This window comes from Canis lupus, chromosome 11, assembly GCF_003254725.2.
Source record: "Canis lupus dingo isolate Sandy chromosome 11, ASM325472v2, whole genome shotgun sequence".
NCBI classification, from domain to species: Eukaryota; Metazoa; Chordata; class Mammalia; order Carnivora; family Canidae; genus Canis; species Canis lupus.
This window is the reverse complement of record NC_064253.1, coordinates 70,080,632-70,099,837: the sequence shown is the minus strand read 5'-3', so window position 1 is coordinate 70,099,837 and position 19,206 is coordinate 70,080,632. Positions and strand designations below refer to the sequence as shown.

At 49.5% G+C, this 19,206-nt stretch overlaps 1 protein-coding gene across 6 annotated transcripts in view; it reads left to right on the top strand.

Moving 5' to 3' along the window:
* ASTN2 (astrotactin 2) overlaps window positions 1–19,206 on the top strand; it is an 853,772-nt gene that overhangs the window by 519,703 nt on the left and 314,863 nt on the right. For all 6 annotated transcript variants that reach the window (XM_025432065.3, XM_025432067.3, XM_025432064.3 and 3 more), the window contains one exon: window positions 12,570–12,736. In XM_025432065.3, the coding sequence (XP_025287850.1) occupies window positions 12,570–12,736 (167 nt within the window). The remainder of the gene's footprint in view (window positions 1–12,569; window positions 12,737–19,206) is intronic.

The following is a 19,206-nucleotide window of genomic DNA, read 5'->3' as shown; positions in this document are numbered from 1 at the left end:
TGCCTGCCAGAGCAATGTCTGTGCTGGAACAATGCTCAACATAGGAGAGAAGGGCAGACTCCCGGGCATCCGAAGGAAGTGGGAACTTGCACACGAGGGCTCCGTGGCCCCCGTGGGGCTCCCAGCAAGGACCTACTAGCAGGTCCATTTTACCATTTTAAAATGGAGAAACAAAAATCAGAAAGGTATGGTCACCGACCCAAATCACATAGTCAGGAAGAAGCAGCGTCTGGATTATTAAACCTCTTTTTATTATTATTATTATTATTATTATTATTAATTATTATTATTTGGTCTCTCCAGCTTCCATCTGCTTCTGGAGTTGGGAGGGGATCTGCAGAGGGGAGATTGATTGAGCTCTAGCTTATAGGCTACACAGAATTCTTTAGGAACAGGAGGGGAGGCCTGGCTGGGGGCAGAGCATGGACAAAGGTACTGAGGTTGGACCTGGCAGGTGCAGTTGGGTGTTTGCCTATGTGGCTCCCACATCCAGGTGGGGGGACACATGGAGCAGGGTCGTGGTTCGGCCAGTGCACCTGGGAGCCCCCTGGAAGCCTCTCCCCGCTGAGGGCCAAGGCGCCCCTCCCCAGGGTGCCTGCAGCCACAATCCTACAGTACCTGCTATCGATCCCTGTAATCCTTTTCTGCATGCCCACCCCCTTCCCCCGTGTCAGCATCAAACTGAGCGACGGCTGAATTGGCATGAGTTGATTAAAACTCCTCGTAATTATGGGCCCTCGCCCAGCCTGGTCGTCCAGATCAATGTCTGCGGTAATAGGCGGGCTCGCTGGCCCTGTTGACAGATGGGGGCCGTCGCTGCACGGACACCCCAGGGCAGCCGGGCCCACTCGGCGTCTGATCGAGGGGATGGTCCCTCCTGAGGGACTCCACCGCCCTTGCTCAGCTGTGCCATCGTCCGTCGCCTCGCCTGCCCAACGAGTGGGTGTCGGAGGTGCCCCCAAGCTTTGCTGCGAGGATGTGAGGGGACGGCCTAGGGAAACATGGCTCGCACATGGTTCATCGTGGCTTCCCCCCTCCCTTCTGTTCTTCCTGGGGGGTTAGGTATCCGGTCTGTCCTCTAGGCTCTGCTGCCGACAACCCCGCTCTGTGCCCTCCTAACCCCGGGCGTGACCTTCTTACACAGTCCTAGGAATTCTTGTGGAGCCCTAACCACTTGTGACATCACGGACAGACCACCTTCATGTGGATGATGGAGAAAGAGGCTCTTTTTTTTTTTTTTTTTGCAATCAGGAGACATCAGTGGTAGGCCCAGGCTGCCTCTCACAGGCTGTGTGATCTCAGGCACATCACCCGGCCTCTCTGGGCTTTAGTTTCCTCATCCACAGAATGAGCACGATGATGCTGGTCCTACCTTAGCACGGCTGAGAGTAGCAAAAACTGCCCGTGGCCATGTGCCTCTTGCCCACTGCAGGTCTGCAGCCCTCTTCTGTTGCCTCCTGAGTGCATTTCCTATTCGGGGGAGAGTAACAAGGGATCCAAACAGCAGTTACCGCTGCTTGAGCACCTGCCATCGTGTCTGACGTCTGTCAGGTGTGTGCTCTGGTTTGGCTCTCATAAGCCCAGGGAGGTAGGAGTGATGTGGAAACTGAGGCTCAGAAGCACAGGGGCAGGGAGGAGGGGGAGGCTTCGCTCACGGCTGTGGGATCCTATACGGCTGACTGTATGCTCAGCCCTCTGCTCACAAATGTTCTCGTTGCTTTTGCTTTGTCTTACATAACCTTTACCCTGATCTTCTCATGGGGCAGTTCTGTGGGTAAGAGGTGGGGCATTTCCTAGGAGGTCAATCTGTTACTGTGCTTCACTGATGATGAGAGAGATCGATCCTCGCTGAGCCCTTGGAGGAGGACAAGGCTCCGGCCATCATCTTGGGCAGGTGTGGCGTCATCTCGGTGATGCCTTAAAACAAGCTCCGTGCCCTCAAAGGGGAGTCTCCACTCCCTTCTGAAATAGTTTGGAGTTAGTTCTCTCCTTTGCACAATCCGCCGTTGCTTTGACCAAAAACAAAACAAAACAAAACAAAAAACAAAAACAGCAGCTCAGAGCTAAGAGTCTTGTCTGACTTCCACTTGTCCAACGCCTTCATTTTCTAGCATAGGAAACAGACCCAGACAGTGGGATGTGCTGCCGGAAGCTACCCAGCCGGTTAGAGAACGGGGGAGGCAGAGCAGAGATCCATTAGTCACATGGGTTTGTTTATTGAAGGCAGGCTCAGGTTTGGCTGTTGGTCTCCATCAAAACATTTGCCTGCCACATTCGCTTTGAGAAAGGTCTTCCAGATGGAGAAACTGAGGCTCAGAGAAGCATGAGCAGCTCTAGGTGACCGCCATCAGAGGCTGGGTCCAAGGACGGAGTCATTTCCATCGTCCCACCCGATCTCTCAGGCCCAAGGTTGTAGAAGAGAAAGAAGGGAGGTGGCACCCTGTTGGCTCCCGAGGCCAGAGGGCGGGCAGGGCTCTTCCTGTAGCACCATCTTGCAAATCCCAGAGGTTTATTTGCCAGCTGAGTCACTCAGGCCCCAGGAAAAGTTATTTTTACTTGTAAGTTGGTTGTTTTTCCTTCTGCTCAGAACAGCTGGCCCACCTTCTAGACCCGGGGGTGGGGTAGTAGAGCAGCTCTTTACAAATTCTGTACTTGAAGCAATTTGCATTCCATAATTAATGAACATTAAAATGCATAATTACAAATGGAAACAAATGGCTTGGTGATGTTGAAAACAGGGCTGGGAAGGAGTGAGAGAAAGGGGGCCGGGAGGAGTAAGGCAGGCCCAGCGTGCGGGAAGACGGCTGAGAATCTCCCAGGTAGCCCCCCCCCCCACTCAGATCCTCAAGACCTCAAGGCTCAGGGACTCGGGGTCTTCCTGTGGGTCCTCACCTGAAGGGAACAGAATGGAGGCTATGAGGCTCTGGAACTCAGCTGAACTGGGTTTCTTATCCACTTACTAAAAAACCTCTGGCAAAAGAGCAGCCCTCCAAGGAATGAGGTCATTCTGAGATGGACCTGCTCCTTTTCTTTTGCTCACCCCTAGCCCCACAGAGTCTGCCTCTCGAGGCTTCTTTTGTCAACCCCAAGAAAGGGCTTACAGATAACTGAATTCACTGACTTCAGTAATCTCTTCAAAGTAGCAAACTGAATCAGTTTGCAACCTTCAATGCCTTCCAGTTGTACTTAAAATAAACTCAAGATACCTTCCCATGGCTGGAGTCAGGGTCAACAACTTTGTTGTATAAAGAACCATGGAGAAAATATTTTAGGCTTTGCAAGTTACATGAGTGTGCTGATATTGTTTGGTCCCATATATATATTTTTAAGATTTTATTTATTTGAGAGATCAAGTGAGCCCAGGGGAGGGACAGAAGGAAATGGAGAAGCAGACTCCTCACTGAGAACAGAGCCTGACTTAGGACACCATCCCAGGATGCTGAGATCATGACCTGAGCTGAAGACAGATGCTTAACTGACTGAGCCACCCAGGTGCCCCTGGTGTCATATTCTTCCTTCCTTCCTTCCTTCCTTCCTTCCTTCCTTCCTTCCTTCCTTCCTTCCTTTATTTAAATATTTTGTTTTTATTTATTCATGAGAAACACAGACAGAGAGAGAGAAAGCAAGAGCAGCAGAGGGAGAAGCAGGCTCCATTCAGGGAGCCGGACATGGGACTCAATCCCAGGTCTCCAGGATCAAGTCCTGGGCTGAAGGCGGCGCTAAACCGCTGAGCCACCCGGGCTGCCCATATTCTTCCTTTAAAAAAAACAACAACAACAACAACAACAACAACAACAACAACAACAACAAGCTTTAAAAGTGTAACATTCTTAGTCCTATGCAAAACAGGCTGTGGGGCAGTAGATGTCTTTTCTCCCTTTTACCTACTAAATACAATTAAACATGCTAGAGGTTACATATAAAAACATGAGTCTCTGAGAGGTAGAGAGAAGAAGGCAGACCAGCTAGGAACGTGGGGGCCCAGGGAGATTTGGTGGATAGTAACTTGAGTTGTTTTTTTGTTGTTGTTTATTTATTTATTTATTTATTTTTTGCCTCATGTTCCAAATTTGGAGCTGAAGGAGCCAGCAAGTCAGAAATGCCAATAGTTAAAGACAAACAAACAAACCAGAAACAACCCAAAACCCCAAACCTGCTTTCTTTAGCCAAAGTCCCAGGAAAATGGTAGCCTATAAAAACAGAAAATGTTTTGACAGTAATCACTTTAGCCAAGCATCTCAGAAAAAAACATGGTCCCTCCCCAGCCCATTCTAACAAAGGCCAGGTAGGGAGCTAGACTTCATTCTTACCAGACTGTATACAGTCTGACAATGCAGTCCTCCCCTTTCCTTGCTATACTGATGTCAGAGAAGGCCAAAAGGGGAAACAGGGATTCTACTTCCCCTGACAGTAATGAGAGTAATGAGAGTAATGACACTGTTTCCCTACTGAAACAGTGTCAGAGGAATCCAGATAAAATACAAGGTTTAAATAAGATCCAGAATTAAAACATAATAATATGACATAATGTCCCAAGTCCTTCAGGCTTCCATCAAGAATTACTTGTCATACCAAGGCCCTGAAAGATCTCAAACAACACAGAAAAGGATTGCCAATAGATGCCATTATGAAGATAACAGAGATATTGGAATTTAATAATAAATACGTTAAAATAACCGTCATAAAAATGCTTAAACAAGCAGTTATAAGCACAAATGAGAAAAACAAAGCTTTATCAAAGAAGTAGAATAAATAAAGGAGGAACAAATGAAAATTATATAATTGAAAAACAATCAAAATATTTTTTTGAAAACTCAGTAGATTCACTCAACTAGCAAATGGAGAAGACAAAGGAAATAACCAATGAATTTAAAGACAGAACAATAGAAATAGCCCATAATTTAAAGAATTCAAGCCATAGAGAGTGTGTTCTCTAGGTATAGTAGAATAAAACTACAAAGCAATAACAAATAACAGAAAAATCTTTAAATATTTGGAAACCACACAACACATTTCTAAATAATCCATGGATTGAAGAGAAAATCTCAAGGAAAATTTTTAAAAAATACACTGAACTGAAAGAAAGAAACACACAGTGTATCAGAATTTGTGGGACACAGCGTGATGAAATATGCTTTCCTTATAATTTCTCTGTCTTGGGGATCCCTGGGTGGTGCAGCGGTTTGGCGCCTGCCTTTGGCCCAGGGCGTGATCCTGGAGACCCGGGATCGAGTCCCACATCGGGCTCCCGGTGCATGGAGCCTGCTTCTCCCTCTGCCTGTGTCTCTGCCTCTCTCTCTCTCTGTGACTATCATAAATAAATAAATTTAAAAAAATAATTCCTCTGTCTTTATATTTAATGAGGAGTAAAGTTATAGTCATGAATGCATGCATTAGAAAAGAAGTTTCAGTTAGTAATCTAAGCTTCTACCTTAAGAACCTACATAAAAGAGAACAAAATAAACCCAAAGCAAGCAGGAGAAAGGAAATCAATGTACTTAGAAAGAAAAAAAAAAATACACAAAAGTCAGTGAAACCAAAAACTGACTCTTTGAAAACATGAAGAAAATTGGAAAAAAAATTGGTAAGACTGATAAAAGGGAGAGAAAATACAAGTTATTAGTATGAAGAATGAAACAGGTGACATAAAATACCATTTACAATGCCTAAAACTAATGAAATACTTTGATGTAAATTCAACAAAACATGCATGGGACATGTACGCGGAAAACTACAGAATGCTGATGAAAGATATTTTTAAAAGATCTAAGTAAATGAAGAGACAAACTGTGTTTATGGGTTGGAAGACTCAACATCATAAAGATCTCCATTATCTTCAAATTGATATAAAGTTTTAGGATAATTCCTATCAAAAACCTCAGCGTGATTTTTTTTTTATGGATGTAGACAAGATTTTCCTGAAATTAATATAGAAGGACAAAGGAACTAGGAGAAGCAAAATTCCTTTTGATAAAGAAGAATAAAGTGGAAGAAATCAATCTACCCTATCTCTAGATGCATATAGCTATGGTGACCAAGACTGCAGTGTCAGTAGAAGGACAGACCTACAGATCAATGGACAGACTAGAAATCCAGAAATGACCTACACAGATAACCTCAGTTTGGTTTTTGTTTATTCGTTGGGGGGGATTTTTGTTGTTGTTGTTTTTACAAAGAGGTAAAAGCAATTTAATGGAGAAAAGGGAGCCTTTTCAACAAAGGGTGCTGGCACAATTGCACATTCCCAAGCAAGAAAACAAACCTCAGTGTAAGTCTCACACCTCATGCAAAAATTAACTCAAAATGTATCACAGAATTAATTGTGAAACATAAAGCCATAACACTTCTCGAAAAATACACACACACAAGGAGAAAAATCTTTGAGATTTGGGCTTGGCAAAATGTTCTTAGATTCTAAAAGTATGATCCATAAAAGAAAATGGTAACTTGGATTTCATCAAAATTAAAAACATTTGCTCTGTGAAAGCTCATTTGAAGAAGATGAGAAGACAAGTTACAAACTGGGAGAGAAAATATATTTGCAAGCCACATCTCTGACAAAAGTCTAATGTCTAGAATATGTAAAGAACTCTCAAAACTTCACAGTAAAAAAACCCAAATTATTCTATCGGAAAATGGGCAAAAGACATCAAGAGGCATCTCACTGAAAAGGATATACAGATGGAAATCGAGCACAGGAGGTATTCAGCATCACTAACTACTAGGGAAATTCAAATTAAAACCACAGTGAAAGTACTACTACGCACATATCAGGATGGCTAAAATCTATACGTCTATGTATCTATATGGACGACATCAAAAGCTGTCGAGGGTGAATCACACTCATTACTTGTGGGAATTTAAAATAGTACAGCCACTCTGGGAAACAGTTTGGCAGCTTCCTGAAAAATTTAAATATGCAACTATCCTATGACCCAGAAATTCTATTTCTTGGCTTTTTTTTTTTCAAAGACGTGAAACATATTTACATAAAAACTTGTATGCTGTTGTTCATAGCCACTGTTCATAAGAGCTAAGAACTGGAAACGACCCACATGTCCTTCAACAGGCGAATGGTTAAACACACGATGGTATGTCCATACAATGGAATACTACTGTGCAAGAAAAAGGAGCTAAATGTTGATCCATCTGGAGGCGTATGGAAAGGGTGCTGAGTGGGGAGTGGGGGGAGCCAATGCCCAAAGCTCACATACTATATGATTTTATTGATGCTATATTCCTGAAATGACAGAAATCCTATCATGCATTCTGAAGAATTCTATAACGTAAAGGAATGGAGAGCATGGTGGTTCCTGGGCATAAAGGAAAGGAGTCAGGCGAGAAGTAGGTGTGGTTTTAAAAGGGCAAAGAATTTCTGCAGTGATGGAAATGCTCCGCATCTTGATTATCAATGTATATATCCCAGCTGTGATATTTCTTTTTTAGTTTTCCAAGATGTTTCCATTGGAGGAAAACTGGTCAAGAGGTACATGGGATTTCTCTATATCATATTATTTCTTATAACTGCATGCGAATTTACAATTATCTCAAAATTTTTAAAAATAGTAATTTTTTTAAAGATTTCATTTATTCATGAGAGACACAGAGAGAGAGAGAGAGGCAGAGACACAGGCAGAGGGAGAAGCAGGCTCCGTGCAGGGGGCCCAACATGGGACTCGATCTTGGGACCCCGGGGTCATGCCCTGGGCTGAAGGCAGATGCTCCCCCACTGAGCTCCCCAGGTGTCCCTCTCCCCCTTTAAAGAAAGGAAACTAAAAAAATAAAATAAAATAAAATAAAGAAAGGAAACTGAGGCCCAGCTGGGTTCAGGGACTTGTCCAGTTACCCCACGAGGCCAGTGAGCTAACGTGCCTGGACAGGGGTCCTGACCTTCCTCTTTCTCATATGGTGGCGTGTCTCCCATTTGCTCAGGGACACCTTCTCCTCGCCAAGGGGAAGGCTGCTCTGAGCAAGTCCTCTCTGCTCCATTACCTGCTCATCACTCACACTTGCAGGGTTTTTATTTTCTCTTTCAAATTATACTGCGCTTGTTTAACCTGTTACTAGTCCTCTGTCTGACAGGGACGTAATAGGCCTCATCCCTCATGCTAGACTCCTAGCTCCTTCCAATTACCCAGAGCCACAGCTGCCACTTGTGGAGCGCCGTGCTGAGCATTTGACACATTTCGTTCACTGTATTAGTCATCGACGGCTGCATAACAAATTATCCCCAAATCGAGCTGCTGAACACTAAAAGGTTTTACTGTGTCGGATAATATTTGAAGGTTAGAGATTCAGGAGTTGGGTGGGGGGGATGGGGTAACTGGGGGACGGGCCCTGAGGAGGGCACTTGATGGGATACTCTATGTTGACAAATCAAATTTAAATTTAAAAAATGTAAAAAGCAATTATTAAAAAAAAAAAAAAGAAATTCAGGAGTGGCTTCAGCTGGGTGGGTCTGGCTACTGTGAGGCTGACTGGTCTGATTGGGGCTGGAGGCTCAGCTTCCACGCGGAGTCCTGGGCCGCCAGCAGGTCGGCTGGCTGTTGGCCGGGGGCTTCGGGTGCCTGCCCCACGCGACCCCCTCTAGTGCTGCTCATGCCACGGCAGCTGGATTTCACCACAGCAAGTGGAAGAGAGGGAGGGAGACAGAGGCAAGTCTTTTCTAATCTAATCTGGGAAGCGATGTACCATCGGTGCCACCATATGCTATTGGTCACGCAGCCTGCGCTGGTGCTGGTGGGAGGAGACGGCACGGGGTGCGAACGCCAGGAGGCGGGGGCCCTTGGGGAGCATCTTCTACGCGGGATACGACTCTGTTTACTCCTTACGGTGATCACATGGAGACAGATGAGGCTGAGTCGCTGGCAAGGGGTGCGGCGGCCGCTGAGAAGCGGAGTCTGGGTGCAGACCCCAAGTCAACACCCAGGCGCGCTGTCCTTCCTGCCGGGCACCCAGAGGCCTCACTCAGAGAGCAGCGAGTGGCCTCTGGGTTGCAGACACTGCGCTCGGCGTGCACAGCAGGAGGGGGACGAGGCAGGAAGGTCCTGAACTACCGGCTCAGCGTTTGGGTGGGGGAGACGGAGGACACGCAGTGAAATGATGGACCTAAAACGCAAGTCATCTGCTAGATCTAGGCTGCCCTCGCCCACCTGCAAGGACTCGGGGCGTCATGTCCACGCCGGATGAAGGGACGAGCATGTGGGGTGATTGGCAACCCCGCTTCAGCTGCTCAGAACAGCTCTCCCATGGTCGCAGACCAAATGCGAGTTTCATTCCAGCTCTGCCTGTCGTTGGCTGGGTTGTGTCAATCAAGGGCCTTCCCCTCCCTGAGCCTCAGTTTCCCACCTGTAAGTCATCCTCCAGTTTGTCTTCAGCCGTAACGTGCTTCCATGTCAAGGGTAGTAAGTACGGTGGGCGGAGCCCCAAGCTGCGACCAGGGCCCTGCACCCTCTGCTCATGTGTCAGGGGGTTTGGGGTGATGGACATTCTTCTCCTCTCTGAGCCTCGATTTTAAAGTCAGGACGTTAGGTCAGCTCTGCATCCCTCTTGGCCCCGGTTCCCGAGCCAGGACCGACCGGGGAGTGGAGTGGGTTGCCCCAGTTGGGAGCTACGGAGCCAGAGGGCCTGGAGAGCGGCGTCTTCTGATCTGTGAAATGGGACTTAAGGACACTGCCCCCTGAGCTGGTTCCGGTGGCCGCCGTACCAAACCACCGCAAACTGTGTGGCCTCAGATGCCGGGGCTGTACCCTCTCTCGGTTCCAGAGGGTGGAGGTCTGAAGTCATGATGCTGTCAGGGTCCTGCTCCCCTCACACCCCCTGCCCTGGGGGCTCCCTGGCTTCCTTCCATCTCCCTGGGGTTGTGGCCTTTGCTGACTTGGGGCCACGCCGCTGAGGTCTCCGCCTGCCCGCACACGGCCTTCTCCTCTGTGCCTCTAGGACATTCAGGGCCACGTTTACATCCACCTTGATAATCCACGTGGGCCGCTTAATGCAAGAATTTGTTTAATCCCGTCTGCCAAAGCTTTTACCATAGCAGGTGACATTCCCAGGCTTCAGGGCTCAGGACAGAAACGTATCTTGGGGAGACACATCGTCAGCCTCCCATGCTGCCTCATAGGTCTGCCCTAAGGGCCAGCCGAGTGAAAACAGTTAAGTGTTTAGGTCTTGCCTGGATTACGGAACCTGCATTTCATTCATTCATTCATTCATTCATTCATTCATTCATTCATAATTGTTTAAAATTGTTATTGGAGTTCAATTTGCCAACATGTAGTCTAACACCCAGTGCTCATCCCGTCAAGTGCCCCCCTCAGTGCCCGTCACCCAGTCACCCCATCCCCCCGCCCGCCTCCCCTTCCACCACCCCTTTGTGTGCTTCCCAGAGTCAGGAGTCTCTCATGGTTTGTCTCCCTCTCTGATTTTCCCCACTCAGGTCCCCGCCTTTCCCTTATAATTCCTTTCTTTATTTCTTATATTCCCCGTATGAGTGACACCATAGGATGATTGTCCTTCTCAGAACCTACTTTTTTTTTTTTTTTTTTTTAATATCAGAAAGGAAGACAGAACGTAAAGACTGCTAACTCTGGGAAACGAACTAGGGGTGGTAGAAGGGGAGGAGGGCGGGGGGTGGGAGTGAATGGGTGACGGGCACTGGGTGTTATTCTGTATGTTAGTAAATTGAACACCAATAAAAAATAAATTAAAAAAAAAAAAAAAGAACCTACTTTTTTAAAAGAACAAAAGTAGCAGAGAATCAGCAGGGGGTGGAAGCACTCTGAGTGACTCCGAGCTGGGATGTATCCTGTCACCTGGTGAGAAGGTCAGTCATTCCTCCCAGCGCTCACCCCCGAGTCCCTGCGGACAGACACACCAGCCCCGAGGACCCGTAAGTGGCTCCCGAACGACCCCAGGAGCCGGTGCCCTCCTGTCCGACCATAGGTACTCCCAGACAAGCAGGGCCTTCCTCCGAGCTTGTATTAATATTTACAGCACTTCACTCACATGGAAAATTGATTTTTCTTTTTAAGCACAAAATGTGGCTGGTTTTATAACCTTTCTGCAGCTTGACAAAGGCCATTTATAACCTACTTTCTCCGTCACCCTCCCCGGCGCCAGTCTCAAATGTCTCGGAGGACTCTCGTGCATTTGTAATTATGGATTCTTCTTAGGCAAAATTTAATTTCCAGGAGGGTGACCTTTTGTTGTTGTTAGTGTTGTTGTTGTTATTGTGGTCTTTGTAAATAATTGATTTTTGCGTGTGTGTGTGTTATTGACGCCTCGCAGGATGGCGGCTTGGGGGAAGGGCCCGGGGAACAGGGCGTGGGCGGGCAGGTGTACTGTGGGGGCACTTTAATCAGTGATGTCCAGTGATGGATGAGGAGGGCTGAGCTCTGGGTGTTCATCTCTGTGGACAGGAAATGCCAGCAGGGTGACTGAAATTAAAGCCCGGTACCTGGTTTTCAGTCCCAGATGCAGGAAACTTGGTACTGCTTCTCCGTCTGCCACACAGGGTGAGATGAGCTCAGCTCATCAAATGATGGAAAATAAATGGCCAGTTGTCCCTACGGCGTGGGATCTTCCATTGACGGGGCTCTTGGCAGATGCCAGGCAAGGCGATAAGAGCATTTATTTGACTGCGGCCACTCCCCTGGGATTCATTGGGGGTTTTAGGGCCTGGAGGGCTGCTGGTTTGGTTACCTGGAGAGAGGTGGCCATGGCCGGCCGAGGATCTGAAGCACGGGCAGAGGACCTCACCTCTTGGCGTAAGGGAGATTCCAGGCGTGGTCCTTGTGGACAATGCATTTATTTACTTCAGCTGGGGAGGGATGATTTAGAGGCACCCCTCTGTTGGCCGTTAGGAGGATGGTGTGGAGGAGACCAGACTGCAGTTTGTGGGCTCCAGCTGTGGGCATCCCAGAGGAGGCCCCATTCAGGACCCCGGAGACAGGGATGGAGACGAAGGGGCACATTCAATACAGGAAGGGGGAGAACTCGTGGGACGGGTCCCACATTGCCGAATTCTGAAGTTAGGTGCACGCTCCCACCATCCAGTCTAAGCTTCGGCCAAACCCGTAGGTGCAGGTGCCGTGCCCCAGGAATAGGTAAGGAGGCTGAGGCCCGGCGTCGGTGAATCCCTGGCCCGGATGGCAGAGGGGGAAGAGGAAGAGCTGGGATGTAGATTCATATGGGCTGCAACTCTGTATCTGGCTGCCTGCCAGAGTGACATATATATATTTTTGTACCCGCGGCAGACCCGACTGTGCTACAATAAGTAGGGGGCGATGGGAGCCCCGGCGATGCCCATGGGATTGCAGCGTGCGGCCCGCGCCCCCGCGCTTCGCTGCCGGGACCTCCTTTGGTTCCCACGAGGCTGCTGAGATGCTGATGACAAAAGGCCCGTCCCCCAGGCAGGCACCTGAGGGTCCGCGTGGCCACAGGATGGTTCGCCGGCCCCATGGAACGGTCTCCGTGGTCCCCCGAGGCGTGGCCCGTCCCAGAGGGTGGGGGGAGAGGGCGTGACGGTCGGTGCCCAGGCCCTGACCGCCCTGTTGCTCTCTCCCGAGCAGTGCCCCGAGGAGCTGAGGCCCATGAAGGACGGCTCGGGATGCTACGACCACTCCAAAGGGATCGACTGCTCCGACGGCTTCAACGGCGGCTGTGAGCAGCTGTGCCTGCAGCAGACGCTGCCTTTGCCCTACGACGCCACCTCCAGCACCATCTTCATGTTCTGCGGGTGAGTGTCGGCCGCTGAGGCCGCAGCGGGGGGACCCGGGGAAGGTCGGGAGCTGCGGGCGGGCCCCCGGAAGGGCCTCTCCCGCCCGCTCTTCCAGACAAGGCCACAGGACTGTCTTCTCTTGGGTAGAGGGACGAGGACAGGAAGAAGTAAAATAAGTCACTGGCGAAGACTCAGAATCAATGGGATCCGTGCCCAGGCTGAGTCCCGGGGCGGGGACTGTTTTGTGCTGGAGCCTCCTGCCCCTTCGGTGTCCCCTGGAGCCCCCAGCTAGGAGCCGGCACCTGGAAGGGGCTGTGGAGAAGCCAGCAGGTGCGTGCTGAGGCCAGGCTTCCAGCCTCGTTCATGCAGGACCTGGCGGGCGGTCAGGGACGGGCTGCCTGTGCCCTGGAGCCCTAAGTGAGAGGAGACCTGCCTGGGGGGGGGGCGGGGGGCAAGAAGGAAGCCCCATGGGCCATTGCTAGACCTCGGTGGGATGTAAAAATCCCTCAGAAACTGCAGGAAGGGCACGTTGGGAGCAGCTTGCAGAGCACCCCAGGGCAAGCCACTTGTCCTCCTCGGGCCACTCTGACCCCCTGTAAAATGACAACTTTGGACGGCGGCCCCACCATTTCGTCCCGTTTGCCTCGTTCCGAGCGCGGAGTTACCTCCGTCACAAGTGGCACCCCACACAGGACATTTTCTTCTCTCCGTCACTCTCCTTGTGGTGACATCTTCGTTTTTAAAAATCAGCTCATCCAAATAAAAATAATAATAATCATTTTTTTAAAAAATCAGCTCATCCCTTGACCTTCGGTGACTCGCACAGATGATCCGTGCTGCTCCTGCAGGAGCGTCGGTCCCCGAGATAGGCTCAGGGCTTTGCTCAGATGGAAAAACTGTGAGATTGAACGAGAACTTTTTCAGAACTACGGTATCTGGCACAAAAGGGTGGGGCCGCGTGTCGGAGTTTAATCCCAGTTTAACAGGAAATTAGTTTTACCCGCCTGGCTCTAGTCCTGGGCTCCCGAGTTTTCCTTCTGGGACGTGTTTTGGGGTCTCGCCCTCTTGTCCCGGTTACACTTGGGGCTGCAGGTGCCTCTGAGCAGCTGTCGGAGCAGCTTGCTGGAGGCCCGAGATATGTACCCGTAAAATAAATAAGAAATAAATTAGTGTATGCAGACCTGAATTTATAGCTGTCTCTCCTCCGCGTAAGTGACTGCAGGGCAGTGTTGAGTAAATTATGCATGGGCTTAGATCTGAGGCTTGAATACACAAGCAGCGGTGTTCTTATCATTATTTTTCTCCCTGTGCACTTGCGGTTGTGTGTGTGTGTGTGGGGGGGGGTCCTTCTGTGGCAAACAACAGGACCGGTGGCAGCAGGGTCCCAGGAATGGGCTGGGCTGCCTCCCCTCCCCGCGCCCTGCAGGGGTCAGGCGGCGTCCGCAGACGTTGACCCTCCTTCGAGCTCCCCGGAGAACAGGCCTCCCAGGACACCCTGCTCTTCGGTTTCCTCGTCTCTAGACTTTTTAGTAATATTGACCTCAACGTAAAGATGGTCGTGAAGAATGCAAAGTGCTTACGGTTTATAAGTCCAATAAGGTTAAATCAGGTGCCCAAGGTCGCGGGGCTAGTACGGCTTGCTCACTGCCTCTCATGAAGTTTTGGAACACAGGTGAGGTTTGCTGGGGTGAGGTCCGGAGCGGACACCAGGAACGAATTCTTGAGGCATCTTGGGTGCAAAATGGTGGTTTTATTAAAGCCCGGGGCCAGGACCCGTGGGCAGGGAGAGCTGCTGCCCCGGGCCTGTGACGGGAGGCTGATGACGTGCCTGGGAGTCGGGAGGGGTTTGGGGATAGCTGCTCTCTAAGGGATTCTGGAAGCAAGGTTTCCAGAACCTTCCAGAAGGTTTCCCCCTTGTAGGGGGCTGGCTATTGTTGGGAAAAGGTCACTTCCTACCGTCTAATAAAGCCTGAGTCATGAGCCCCTCAGATGTGTATCCGTGGGCCACGTGCTTGGGGGGGATGATCACCCACACATGTCTTGGGGGGTTAGAGATAAAGGAAATTTCTAAAGGAATTTTTTATATGTTAAAGTAGACTCACAGGGTCCTGGGGGTGGGGCTAAGATTGCCTTTTGTCCTGAGCCAAGTATGAGCATCGAGGCAGCTGAGTCTGTCCAGGAAGGTCCCTCTGCCTGTTTCAAGGGCTTGTCAACGTGCCACCCGCGCTCGGGCTTCGTCCTCAGCCAGCCCCGTGCTCCCCCATCACCTCCTGCCTGTGTGACCTTGAGCAAGTTCCTTACCATCCCTGTGCCTCCCTCTCCTCACCTGTGAAACAGGGATGGTGATAGCATCTCTGTGTGGAGTTGTCGTGAGGACTGAGATGCGTTACACCGCGGTGGGTGTGACTACCTGTACCTGTACCCCCCCACCCCCCGCCGAGCTCCCACACAGCACCTTTTGAAGTACAATTGAGACACAATATATCCGTCTTAGATGCACAACCTAGTGATTCGACATTATTCCGAGGTGCTCACCTCTGGGTGCAGTTACGACGTGTCAAAGCTATCACACCACTCTGGACTGTATTTGCTAAGTCATCCGTTCCCACCCCCTCCAACCCTTTCCTTATTGATAACTGACCTTTGTTCCCGCATCCCCCCCATCCCCCCTCCTGTCTCACCTGTCCCTCCGCCTCCCCTCCCTCCCCTCTGGGGACCACCTGTCTGCTCTTTGTATTCCTGTTTCTGTTTCATTTTGTGTGTTGTGATGTTTAGATCCCACAGAGGAGCGAAATCCTATGGTATTTTTCCTTCTCTGACCTCTCTCAAGAAGCATAACGCCCTCCGGGCCCATCGTGTTGTCACAAATGGCAGGATGGCATCCTGTTGGTACGGCTGGTGAGATCCCACTGCATCTCTACCCCGCGTCTTCTCTACCCATCCATCCCCGGATGGACACGGGGGCTGCTTCTGCGTCTTGGCTCTTGTAAATGGTGCTGCGACAGACATCGGGGCGCGTGCATCTTTCCCAATTAGTGTTTTTCATTTCCTTCAGGTAAATACCCAGAAGTAGAAGTGCTGGATCTCACCGTGGTTCTATTTTTGATTTTTTTTTTTTTTTTGAGGAACCTCCATACTGTTTTCCACAGTGGCTGCACCAATTTACGTTGCCACCAGCAGTGCACGGAGGCTCCCTTTCTCCCACATCCTCGCCAGCTCCTGCTATTTCCTGTCTTTTTGATACCAGCCTTTCTGACAGGTTTGAGGGGCTAGCTCATTGTGGTTTTGATTTGCATTTTTCTGATATTTAGTGATGTTGAACATCTTTTCACGTGTCTGGTGGCCTCTGGAAGGTCTTGTCAGAGATGGTGGCTCTTCAGGTCCTCTGGCCATTTTCTAATGGGGTTGTTTGTCGGTGTGTTGGGTGATGATGTACCGGGTATGGAGTCAGTATCCAAAGTATATGAAGAGCTCTGAAAATCTTAATTAAATAAGACTGAATGGGCACGGGGGTGTGCTGGGAGCTGTTGAAGCCCATCCAGATGCTGAGGAGCAGGACAGAAAAGACAGGAAAACCCCGGGTCTCCTAAAACCCACTGCAGTGTCAGGAGGACAGGACATGTTTTGAAAATTGCCTATTAGGGATGCAAATGAGAAGTTACCCACACTTGTTAGAAGCACTATAAACAAAACAATGAAAGCCATTAGCAGGTACTTGTGAGAAAGTTGGTGGAGAGAAGCCGCAGGCCTTTGCTTTAAGCAAGGAAAACAAACCTGTGCTCAAGGACACCTTCCAGAGGTGCTCTGAGCTCGTGACCTTTCTGAGCTTCCCCGCCCGCCCCGTGCAGGCTTAATAGAGTCGGTGCAGCTCTTAGGAGGTGTGTCCTACGTGCCCTGACCCTGCTAAGTGCTTTGATTACAATGTGATTCTCATAACAACTCTACAAGGGAGGGTCTATTAGGATCCCCCGTTATCACCAAGAAAACCAGGCACAGAGTGGCTCTGTGACTTGCCCAAGGTCACACAACTGCTAAATGGAGGCATTAGGGTTTCAACCCAGGCTGTGTGGCTCTAGTCTGTGTCATTCCTGGCCTTTGGCCACTTCTAGCTATGGAGCCTTTTTTTTTTTTTTTAAGACTTTATTTATTCATGAGACACACACACACACAGAGAGAGAGAGAGAGAGAGATGCAGAGACACAGGCAGAGGGAGAAGCAGGCTCCATGCAGGGATCCGGATGCAGGAGGGACTCGATCCCAGGACCCCGGGATCACGCCCTGAGCCCAAGGCAGATGCTCATTCCCTGAGCTCCCCCAGGGGCCCCAAAAGGGTTGTATCCTTGCTGTTGTCAGGTTAAGGTTGCTTTTCCTTCTAGGAAGGCATTAACATTAAGATCCTTGGGAGCTTCCTGGAGGAATATTCATCAGTGGACTGCAAGTTGTAAGGACATTTAACCTTCTGGAAGCGAGGTTATTGATAAAAATGCTTTGTTCTGGAAAATTACTAAGACATTTGTGAACTGAGGGCGACACTTCTTGCAGGGTTGTGATGTCTGTAGGTGAACTGTTTGTGTTTCCCCTCCTAGCCTTCGGGCAGCCAGGAGAGCCTGCGGAGGCCACGCAGATCCCACGGGGGAGGACGTGGGCGTCCACTTCTGCTTTGTCCTCAGCTTGCCTTCCTTTCCCCTCATCACAGCCCGGAATTCCAGTTTATCCCAGGGGCATCTGGGCAAGCTTGCAGACTGGACCTCTTGCCAGCTGCCCTGATCCTCAGCCCCTAGTCAGGCCAAGGTCCGCACGACTGTGTAAAGTATCTGGCCCTGGCGTCACCCCCTGCTCCTGCCCCCCCAGCCTGAGCTTCTCTCTGTGGTCTCCCCATGGCTCTTTGGACCTACCTGTCTTCCCCTGTGGTCCTCATCACACTGTGGACGCCTCATGGCCGGCGACGAGGCCTCAGTCATCTGTGGACATCCTTTGTCACTCCGCTTTGGTTGTGATACGGGAGGGCTTGGTTCTTGTCTCACGGAGTCAAAGAATGAATCTCACAGACACAGGAGTGAGCAAAGGGATAGAAGTTTATTAAGATACAGAGAGAGCTCCCGGGAGTGAGAGGGGGGCCACCGAGGGCTTGAGGGTTGGTCTTTTATTGAGAGCCTCACCAGGAGACCTAAATCCTTTTAACATTATCTACTGGCATCACCACTGAGTAAGGACTGGTGGTAACATCTTTAATGGCTTGCTTCTTCTTTGGGGTCTGGTTATTGTCCGTTGGTCACAGATGAGTGTCATAACAAGACGCGCTCCCCCCACACCCAGGGCAGGGTGCTCTGGCTTCTTCCTTTATCTCTGGTTACCTTACACCTCTGTATTTTTGGGATTTTCGTGGGCCTGCTTCTGTGGCCCTCCACCTAGCCCGTTTGTCCTTCACTCAGTTGTCCCCAGAACTGCTTCAAAACTGCAATTGTCGAATTAAAGAATTCATCTCCCTAGGATTTGTTGTGCTTACTCTGTGCCTGGTCCTTTGTGGGGACTTGAGTACAAGTCCTTGCCCACCAGGGACAGAGGGGACACTGAGGATAGGCGGCTGAGCCTCACCTGGCCCAATTGATGTTGATGGAGCACAGGCGGCCTCATGGCAGAGAAAAGCAGGTGAATTTGAGAGAAGTGGAGAAGGTCATTGGAAACTGAGCAGAAGCATTCAGAACGAATCTTACAGGTGAGGGAGCAGCGTCCCCCCCACCTCTGTAGGTTACCTAGCAACCAAGTTTGTATCATTTGTAGAGTGTGTGTATAATGGATTCCGTGCATTCTTTGGTGAGAACTTAGTATTATCCACATAAACCCAACGTATAACACACACACACACACACACACACACACACACAATATAAAGACAGGACCAACCAGAGCCATTTGTAAGGAGAGAAGCAGAAAGGGAGGAAGGGTTTCAGGAGCCTGACATGGGGGCGTCACTCAATGTGAGATAAATTCAGCTCTGGGCTTCTTGGCAACCGGAGTCAACATGGGAAGGAAAAACAACAACAACAACAACAACAAAAAAACCCAAACCCATAGTGGCTTATACAGTTGTCTTGACTTGACAAAAGGAAGGCTGAGGTTTCTTTTGCTTTAGGAGGTAAACTACCTTTTCCTGACATAATTTGCTGGGAGACACGTTCCCTGTATGTTTTTAAAATAAATCGTGGTCAAGTCCATTAATATGCTTGAAGTTTCGAGTGTTTCTCGGATCTTTCTGAGGAGGGAACTGAGGCCCGGCAGGGTCTCACAGCCACTTAGGAGGTGACACTGGGACAAGAGGCTCCCAAGCTTCTCTCTCCAAAAGGGGATGTGTTTAATGTATTTGCATGTAATTTAATTTAAAATGTAATGAAAATGTATTGAAAACCAGGGGCTCACAGAGCACGTCCAGCCTCACATAGTCCTTACCAGCATATGCATATCGTTTTAATGTCAATTTTTATGTGATT